We start from the raw sequence: 10,917 nt of genomic DNA on the forward strand, positions 1-10,917 counted from the left end.
GAGAGTGGGTGTTTGTAGGAGCTTGGAGCAACGGAAGACGAGCAGAAACTGTTGAATTAATTAGAGACTTAAAAAGAGGAATAGACAGTTTCTGCATCCGCTCGACCATGAGCGAGAGAGGCTAGCTTCCATCACCACCTGGCGCTGAACGTCGATTTCTGACTCCAAACATTTGTGAGCTGCTGGACTGCGAAGAGGACTTGCACTGTTTCACAGCAAAGGATGAAAGTAAGGTCTTCATATTTGAGATTTTGAGTCACCCCATCCTCTTTCTGTCTCTGTGTACGTTCGTGAAGTGCGAATTCATTTACAGAAACCAATCCGTACGCTGCATGTTTAATTAGCTCCTTCAGAAACGAGTGATGCTGTGGCTCATAGTCGTGCGGTAAAGTAAGTCATTTTAGTTCATGTGACTTAAAACTTCAACAGTGGCATCAGCAGGACTCTACATTATAACTTCTCGTTGTTTATGATGCAATGAAGCCCATGCAGGTGTTCAAATATTTGTTCAGCTAAAGGTGTTTAGCTGGTTAACGAACAAGCGCTTAACATTTTCTATTTGTTAGTGGGAACAGCTGAAACCAAAAAATGTATATTTCCACCTTTTAGCCATTTGTAATAATGTATTTTTTTTTATTTGGCCTTAGGTTATATCAGTATAAAAAGACCCATATATTTGAATTTGACTGTGTCAAGTTGTCAAAGCAGATTAATACGTTGCCAATAATCTACAAAACAACATGTTTTGCTTGATAAAACTTTTCTCTGTAAGTTTAGTACAATGAATGTCATCTATATAAATGTAGCTTAATGTTTAACGCACAGCAAGTACAACCACATTCCCAGAAACGTGAGAATAGAATGCTGTGCATACTTTATTCACAGTTCTTGTTCCTTCATTGTTCTCCCTTTGTCAAAGGTTGCTACAGTAAGGGAACTTACACAAAAGGTTACTTTACACCAGAGGTCCTTCCTGACAACCTGGGTTTGAACCTGCAGACTGAGATTACAATATTGCAGAAGTAACCACTGAGCTACCGGTGCCACTGCCCCTTCACAAATGAACATATTGTAAGTTTCAGCTGCTTCCTTCTTCTGGGGTCACCACAGTCACATTTGGCAATTTGTTTTACGCCGGATGCCCAACATGACACAACCTGGGCTTGAACCCGCAACCTCAGGAATATAAGACCACGGCACTGACCACCGAGCTACCACAGTCCAAACATATAGACTTATCAAATGTTCAAATAAGAAAATTGTACCCATCTTTATTAAAGTATTTTACCTTTGATAGCAGCAACATATCTTTATAAGTGAGGACTGGAACAATAAAAGGCTGTAAAAGAATAAGTACTCTTATTTTGACAGGATGCGTTCTAGTAAATGTTTGCTAAGATCCGGTAACTCAAGCCTACTAATAATAAAGTTATGAACAAATATGACTGCCTTGAACGAATAAAACTCATATTAGATATGTTAACTGAAAATAATTACATAAACACTCATTTTAAACACAACAGCCATGACTTCTTAATATCACATACAGTCTGCCTCTTCAAGTAGCATTTCCACTTCTACTCTTAAAAGAATCTCCGCCCCTAAAAGAGTGGTGGGGGTGAGCGTCGAGCTAACCAGGCAGTCGTACGCAGGCAGCGACCCACAGGCTGCCGTCATGAACAGACATAGGAGGCGCCTGGAGGTTTCACATGTGGAGTCGAACAGTGAATTTAGCGGAGAAGATTCAGGCGCCGAACCGTCAAGTAAGTGGGGGAGGGATGCTTCACAGTAGCGATGTGTTTACTTATGTAGGTAAACGTAGATGTTTAACAACCCGTAAAAATACTCCAAAATTCAGGAAATCGCATCTACTTTATTCAAAAATTTCTGAGGGAGAATCCCCCGCATCCTCCCGTCGGCCAACCCGCCTGCTATTTGCGTTCCAGCATCCATCCGTTTGCAAATTAAGCCCTGAGTAAGCGGTATAATAGTACCATTTTTAGTTTGCGCTGCCATCCACAAATGCTGATTAAAGCTTTAATGTGCAAAGAAGTCGTACAAGAGAAGCCATTATCTGGGCAAACCCTTATTTTACCCTTGTATTAATTTCTTTGGAAACCATGGATACCACATGCTGCATACTAAAGAGGAGAGGAGCCATCCAGCTTGTTATCAGCACACAGCTCAAAAGTCTGCCTCTCTGATGGTATGGGGGTGCATTATGGTATGGGCAGCTTACAAATCTTAATACACCATCAATACAGAAAAGTATATACAGTTTTCAAAACAACGTATGTTCCCATCCAGGTGACATTTTCTCAGTCTTTTAATTATTGTAAATTATTGTATTGTTGTTGTTTTTATTAATATATATATATTTTATACAACTTTTCAGGAATGGGGTTGTATATTTATTGGAAACACAACAGGCTCATTTCTACATTTTTATAGCCTGCATTATCTTTTGCTTTTATATTTGATACATCAAAATTTATGAAGAAAAGCACAAAGTTTATTGTAAGACATACCACCTTTAATAAATGCACAGTATCACAAGAAACATTTCCATTAATTGTGGATAAGCTACTCACATGATGCACAAAGCTCTGAATTGATTGATAGAACTGGCTGATTATAGCAGGATCAAATCTGCTGGGAGCGTCCTCCCCCCCCAAACACACCCACGCACACTCTCTCTTACACTCACATGTATGTGCAAATTTATACAAACACACTCTTTGTATTCTCATAATTAAAATTTGTTATCTTCACAAGAATGAAAATCGTAATCTTTTTTCTTCTTTTAACATATATTTACAAAAAAAAAAGAACATGTCACCCCCCCCACCCAGATATACATTACATTCAAAAAATGTCCCCACCGATCTAGATTACATTCAAAATAATATACTATTCATAATGCAAAGTCACAGTTATTCATCTGAAAGAGGATCAAAATAGGCTACAGTCAGTCAGAGACGGTCAGAGCTATGTGTGGGGTTGTCGGACATGAGGCGACCTTTGACCTCTCCGACCACCCCACCTACTGGGACGCCATGTTGGTGAGGAGAGATGCTGATGTTTAGAGTCTGTGGTCCTCCTACAGACAGGCAGCTCTCCATCACAGTGGAGAGGAAGAATGTTTTTTTTAATCTTCAGAGAAAATCTCATTGATTTAAACAAAGTCCTTTGCAGCTTAAAGGTTGCCCAAAAAGAAGATTGTATTCTCACTGGTTATATGAACGAGCACAAAGAAAAACAATGCAGCACAAATCAAATCCTATTTACAGTTACTATGTATTGCCAGTGGCCCATAACACGTTGTCTTCGATAGACGTCGCACAGTTTTGACATACCTGCTGAAAACAGATTATACTGTTAAACATAGCCTACTATTGATATAGACAAATATCAGAACTGTACAGCAGTGTATGTACAGCAGACATGTCGTGAATATAATACAGAACACTGTATAAAAAAAAACAAAGCAGCACAAAAAAAAGTATCGACAACGATTGTAAATATGGAGTTGGACTTGATTTGGGGGTTACAAAATGCTACAAAGTGCACCCGACAAACCAAACTCGTCGCCTTATTTCTGTACACCTTCATTTAGCAAAACATAGAGGTTTGTTTCATGGAGTGATTGCTGCCTCTGTATTTTTTTTGCTAAAATTAACACAGAAGTAGATCTTGGACACCCACACCATCATTGGTTTTACTCTAGAAATCTAAAACTACTGAAGATGTCACAAGTGTACCACTAATGTGCTTCAGAGCGGCTTCACGGTGGGATGAACACACCCCAGCGTCAACTCAAAGACATTTAGATGATTGTTAATACACTCACCGCAGTCTCATTGTCTTTTATTCTATATATTTAAAACTAAAAATGTTGAAAACACAGAAATCAATCAACTGATCCACATCAGTGCAAAACAGCATTGAACTACCCTGATGGCCCTTACGATGAACTCCCTCTGGTCTGTAAAGTGAAATCCCAAACTGCAACACCTCAACACTTCGACATCTGGGCCATTGAACAACGCACGGCACAGCAGCAGAACAATCAAGTGAAACAACCTGTGCAGCCGAGTCCCACGTCTCTGCGCTTTCAACATGTCTGAGCACGTTTCACAGCTGCTTTTAAAACATTTTGCGCAAACTTTTTGTCAAATTAGGGTATGACTCAGAGCATAAATGATCATAGTATTAAAAATATATTGTGGTTTACCGTGATCTTTTTACTTGTGTACTGTTATACATGGGTTTAGATTGTTTTAATTTAAATAAAATAAAATGCACACATCGTCTTTTAAAGGGTATTTCTTCTTTTTGTGTGTGTTTATTTCCAGCAAACATTAGAAACTGAGCAGAGATGAGTGAATTTGGGCAGAATAAGGTGTCTGTTGGTTTATTTTTACAACTGCAGCGCTTAAGGTTTGGGGAAAACGATACAACTTTGCATTTATTTTCCTTTTTAACGAAACATGCCTTATAAAGTTTGTAAATTGACCAAAAAAAAAAGAAGCAAAACCTAAAATTTAAGGCTTCCCTCCATGTGATGTATAGGCCATGGACAATCAGCATTTACAGTCACATTTACAGCCAGATACTGTACACAGAGCAGTCACTAAACCGCCGCTTCCTCCCTCTGCCTTAATGTGCTGTTCAATGCTTCTTTACTTGTCCACGTACGAAGCACACGTAAACTACATACATGGACGCCGGTGCATCAGCCCAGTATGTCCAGGTAGACGGGAGAGGCCTTGGCCAAACTCTGGAGCATGCCATGGATCTCCTTGATGTTCAGCCTCATGTAGGGCTCCCTCTGCCAGCAGCCCAGCATCAGGTCATACACCTCCTTGGGACAGGTGCGGGGCCGCTGCAGTACTCGGCCCTGCGTGATGCATTCAATCACCTGCAGGAGACAATGGCATTAAAGTTCCTGTCACATGCATATCCTACAAATACAAAAAGTGAACAATAACATATTAATATTTAAGAATATTGTCTTAATACACATGATTTTACCCGTTTTGTCACATAGTTGGCATTTCTTTTGAACTTGGCGCAGCTAAAGTGAAACAGGAAGTGACATCAAAGGGGAACTTCCTGGTCTATGATTGTCGAAATGTTATTTGAACTCTGACTCCTCTTTGTCTCTCTGATTGTGACTCAAAATAATCTAAAGAAGCTTCATTCTTCTCTAATGTCAGTGTTGTTAGTCATTGCAGGCGATCCCTTTTGTTGTCACTTCCTGTTATCACGCATGCAAATATCTGAACAGCTGTTCATCTCAGCAGTGTGAATGAAAAATGTTGTTAATGTTATCTTTCTGTTAATATTCATTACAAACAATTGATGACACAGCCTCATAGACACGTTAGATCAGATTTACTTCATGTCACTAAAAATTAGGGATGCACGATATTAGATTTTTGGCCAATATCCGATATGCCGATATGCTAAAATTTATTTGGCCGATAACCGATACCAATACCGATATTTTTCCCTAGACCTACTTACAGAGGCCACATATCTTTCTCTGCTGTGGAATTCAAATACTACATTATTCTGCATGGTCTTTGTCAATTTGGCTGAGAATGATGTAACACTTCAACTTGGATTATGTTTAATGTCAATTTTCATGACATTTACTCTCTCTAACACAATGACAACACTCGAACTGTGCCAATTTGTAAATTTTCACAAATCTAAACTCAACAACACGTGTGATGTCTTAACATTGTGCTGGCACTGCAGGCATCCTTGTCACTGGGTTGCCATACAAAAACATCACCTTTTATATTGCTGAGTTATTTTGATGGAACGGCTGATGTCTGATATTTAACTTTATCGCTAATATCGGCCGATACCGATACCATGCCAATAATATTGTGCATCCCTGCTAAAAATAATTACGGTATCTTCTTTTACACATTAATCATCAAAATATATTACATAACAAGGGTTTTATTCAGGCACATTGCATGTATGTCTTGAAAATATTACATGTGATATCACAACATGTCACTTTCAGAGTAGACTCAGCCACTACGTCAAAGTTTAGCTCAATATCTGTAAAATCAACTACGTTCTAGCCATTTCTGTGATGGTTAGTTGGGATGGCCACCCTAATTCGTATTGAATCCAAAAGAAAATCAGTTGTAAAATTAAATCCAATAGTTACTTCCAGAAAGTTTCATTAAAATCCATCATGTGGTCCATATGATATTTGGCTAACTCCAACAATGCTAAAGTTTTGAGCAAATTGTTTGCGGTATGTGTTACGAAAGACTTTCAACTACAATTTAGTCTATTTTTAGCTAAACATCTGTAACAATCGACAGAATCATTGTGTTTTTTATGTTCAGTTGGCTGTGGCAGCCATCTTGAAATGGGTTGGTCACAAAAGTAATCAGCTGTAGAAGTACAGGCAGTGATTATTTGATGAAAGTTTCATGCATCTGTTTGGTGTTTTACAAGATATTTTGCTAACAGACAAACAGAGTTGACACCAATAAGTTAACAGCATCATTTTAAACAAAAGTGATTGAAGTGTGTCTTAGCTATGATGCACGTACCTTTAACTCACCAGTCCACACAGACCTAAACTCTTTTTTCTCCAAACTGAGACAGTTCAAAGAGCTATCTTCAGCAGGTAAGCTATTAACTAATCCCAACTTTTTTTACTGAACTTTACTCCATAAAATCTGAATTGTCTCTTTAATTGTTTTAGTTTTGTGTTCACACCAGCACATTTTTGAAGCACCAGTAGTTAAGATTTCTAATGCCAACCTCCAAAAATCACAGAATAGGGCTACTACATTTCCCATAATGCAGTAGGGGGAACTCTAAAGTATAACTAGACTGAGGTTGGGTGCTCAAGTGACTGACCTCATTGTTGGAGAGCTGGTACCAGGGCTGCTTGCCGTAGGTGAAGATCTCCCACAGCACCACCCCGAGGCTCCACACGTCACTCTCTGTGGTGAACCTCCGATACATGATGCTCTCTGGAGGCATCCAGCGAATGGGCAGCATCGTGTGACCACCCACCTGCAGAAACAGAGCAGCCTCCATCAGCAGCCGTCACAAGGTCAGCTGAAGGGTTCGGAGCTGAAGGTTACACTGCCTCAACTTGCTCGGGAGGCAGAGGGATCACGAGTGTTGCAAAAACTAAAATGCCGCCCCTGAACTGATGTTAATGACGGGTATTCATTCAACCTTTATTTATACAAGTTAATCCCATTGAGCCCCGAGGACTCATTCACAAGAGAGACCTGATTCTAGCAAAGAATGATGACAACAGTAAGGAAAACAAAGGAAGCATACAAATTGAGAAGAACAAGTGAAAGAAAATGGCATTAAAAAATGAAAAACAAAAAAAAAACAGCTAGGTTGTAAGGCGATGTAGAAAACTAAAAACAGGAACATGTCTGCATTGGGTTTTGCCATGAACTTAGCAGATGTTTAAAGCCACTTAGAGAGGTCAAGGTCGAGAGCCACAGATCTTTTTACAAGATATTCCAGGAAACAGGAGCGGAATAGGAGAAGGCCCTTTTGCCTAGTTCAGTCCTCACCGAGGGAACACTGCAGGTAATAATGTCCTGAGAGCTCACGCTGTAGCTGCACTCATTCAGTGGCATGTAGGAGGAGATGTATGAAGGCAGCAGACCAAGAAGTGATTTAAAGATGAAAATGTACCAGTGGGAGAGTTTGTGTGAAGTTAATGGTGACCAGTTAACCAGTAAATACAGGGTGCAGTGACGGGCACGATAGTTACAGCCAGTTATGAATCTTAACGCACCATGATAGACAGCATCCAACATCTGCAGTGTGCTTGTAGGGGCGTTCATGTAAATAATGTCACCATAGTCAGTGGAGGGAAGGAAAGTCGCAAATACAAGGCGTTTCCTAGCATTCAGAGTTAGACAGGATCTTTATTTTTTACTTTCAGTTTCCTTACTAGGTTTTCCACATTGAACTTAAAACAGAGATACGAACTGACCAAAATACCCAAATATTTGTAGGAATCAACAAACTCAATAGGAGCACAATTTGAGGATAAAATCGAAGGAAAAACTGCTGGGACTGACTTCCTGTTTGAAAACAGCATTCCTTTGATTTTGTCTGCTTTTAGCACAAGTTTGAGACAGAACAAATCTGACTGGATGATGTCAAATGCAGATTGCAAAAGCTGGAAAACGTTAGCCACTGTTTTAGCTCGACAATAAACAACTGTATCATCAGCATAGAAATGTAAGAATGCATCAGAGATGCTCTGACCTGCATTACCTATGTAGATTGTAAAGAGGGTGGGACCAAAGACTGAGCCTTGTGGTACACCATTGTTGACCGTTAAATAACTGGAAGAAGTACCATTAAATTGAACACATTGCCTCTGGTCTAAGAGATTTGTGAACCAACCAATGGTGTGAGCTGAAAAACTAATTTCTGAGAGCTTATGACAAGCTCGGGATCCACAGTCCACAGGGTATGATGCGCCCAGTGAATATACAATCTACTTAGACTGGATTAGTAATTATAGCTGCCTTTTTATGTCTTGTACGTAAACATTTTGAACCTAAATGTATTATTTATTATTTGTCCTATTCAGTTTTTGTTCAAGTTGATTCCTAATTCAAAGCATAACCTCTGAGCTCCTTCACATGAAGAAACTTGATGAGGAATCCATGAAATGTCTGCTTCTCCACATACATTGTTTTAGATTATAATGTCTAATAAACTGCATTATTACAGATATGGGTTGTAGTGCTACAGTTTAAAAGCACCTACTACATAGAACAATTAGGTGAAAAATAAGATTAATCGTTTATTTGACATTACAATGATTTGTGTAAAGTAAAAAAAAAAAGTTAAGTTTGATTTTAATTATGGGATTTAAAGTGATAAGTGTTTCTCTATGTTAGATCTTACCGCTGGAAAAAATGCCAAAAACACAAGAGCACTTGTGTCTTTGCACTGTAGTGTTCACAACGTGGTGTTTTCCAGTAAAGGACTAATTACTGATCAGTAATCTAAATGTGAGTAAAGTTGATCAGTTTCCTGTTTGATGGAACTTTATGGTTTGGGTTGTAAAATGAAATTCCTTTAAATGACGCATCTCATCTGCTGGCTTGCATGTCAAAGTCTTAAAGAAAAAACTATATACTACCATATACAGTGTTCAGAGTATGTGTTGTGAATGACTCTCAGCTACTACCACACAAACCTTTAGCTCCATAGCTGTACAACTGACTGAATTGTCACGTTTTTTTAATGTGTGGATTAGCTGTAGTGGCCATCTTGAATTGTGCTGACCCATATCAGGAGTTGGTCATATGTTTTGTTTAAGGAGATCTTTATGGTTGAATGTGTTACAGAAATGTTTTCTGCGTGCACGTTTAGACTTCAGTCTCCAGCAGAGGGTGTTGTCGAATTCTAGCAAAAATCTAAAGTACCTTCTTTTTTGGACTATAAGGAGCACTTAAAAATGTATTAATCTTATGTATTAATTCTGGTTGTGCTTACTGACCTTGAATTGATTATATGTGGTACACCACGCTCAAAAATCTGTCAAAATGAACTTGTTTCGCTTTATGCACCTTATAATTCGCTGCGCCTTATGAATGAAAACAGACCCGTTCATTGATTTTATAGTTATTATATTATATTATATTATATTATATAATATTATATTATATTATATTATATTATATTATATTATATTATATTATATTATATTATATTATATTATATTATATTATATTATAGTCTGAAAAATACGGTAGATGGGAAAAGATGGAGATGTGATTCAAAGGCGACGAGCTGTTGCCTCTCAGCGAGAAGGTCAATGGATCAAATTCCAGCCGTGGACCTTACTGGGTGGAGTTTGCATGTTCTCTCCGTGCATGCGTGGGTTTTCTCTGGGTACTCCGGTTTCCTCCCACAGACCAAAAACATGCATGTTAGACTGATTGATTACTCTAAATTGTCTCTAGGTGAGTGAGAGAGAATGGTTGTTTGTCTCTATGTGTCCCTGTGATGGACTGGAGACTTGTCCAGGGTGTCCCCCACCCTCCACACAGCGACCACTGGATATGAGCACCAGTGAGCCCCGCGACCCAAAAGGAAGAAGCAGGTAAAGATGATGAATGGATGAAATTCAACTTTCAACACTAATATGAGGGCCTTAAACAAAAACTGTCAAATCATTTTAATTTTTTTGGCACTTTTGGTCATTAAAGTCATGGCGACAGTTAAATAAAGCGTATTAAAGAAATGGCACATAAATGTTTATAAAAATAGATTAAAAATGCTTTTGGTTCAAATTTCTGCTGCTACATTTACTGTATTTCCCCATAAATCTAGAGATAAACTTGAACTAAAATGAGAGTGAAGATGCTGTGAAGATGCTCGATGACTGCTGAGTTTTGTTGCAGCTGAAACTGAGTTGTGAAAAGGTTAAACAAGCAGAACGAAAGCTAAAATGAGCAAAACTAGATAAATGCTCAATCAGAAAACACATAGCTAAATGCAAAAAAAAGCAAAACTGTAGCTAAATGCTTAAAAAAAGCAAAAACCTAAGCCAGCAAAATTGTAACTAAACATTAAGATTAGCATAACCCAGCTAAAAGCTACATTCAGAGAATGGTATGTAAAAGGTGCATTAACAAAATAGCAGTTGAAAGCTAAAATGAACATGAACAGTAGCTAACATCAGCAAAACCACAGCTAAAAGCTACGTTCAGAAAATGGTACCAAAAAGGTGAATTAACAAAATAGCAGCTGAAAGCTAAAATGACCATAAACAGTAGCTAACATGAGCAAAACCACAGCTAAAAGCTATGTTCAGAAAATGGTACCAAAAATGTGAATTAACAAAATAGCAGTTGAAAGCTAAAATGAACATGA

The 10,917-nt window shown here is 38.4% G+C and overlaps 1 protein-coding gene across 1 annotated transcript in view; it reads right to left on the reverse strand.

Moving 5' to 3' along the window:
• Positions 1–3,807: 3,807 nt before the first annotated feature.
• ntrk2b (neurotrophic tyrosine kinase, receptor, type 2b) overlaps positions 3,808–10,917 on the reverse strand; it is a 20,946-nt gene continuing 13,836 nt past the window's right edge. Inside the window, exons 13-14 of the mRNA XM_037691981.1 lie at positions 6,901–7,059; positions 3,808–4,921 (exon numbers count right to left, since the gene is read on the reverse strand). Coding sequence (XP_037547909.1) covers positions 4,736–4,921; positions 6,901–7,059 — 345 coding nt within the window. The 3' untranslated portion in view covers positions 3,808–4,735. The remainder of the gene's footprint in view (positions 4,922–6,900; positions 7,060–10,917) is intronic.

Source organism: Nematolebias whitei, chromosome 18 (genome assembly GCF_014905685.2).
Source record: "Nematolebias whitei isolate Nwh7 chromosome 18, NemWhi1, whole genome shotgun sequence".
NCBI classification, from domain to species: domain Eukaryota; kingdom Metazoa; phylum Chordata; class Actinopteri; order Cyprinodontiformes; family Rivulidae; genus Nematolebias; species Nematolebias whitei.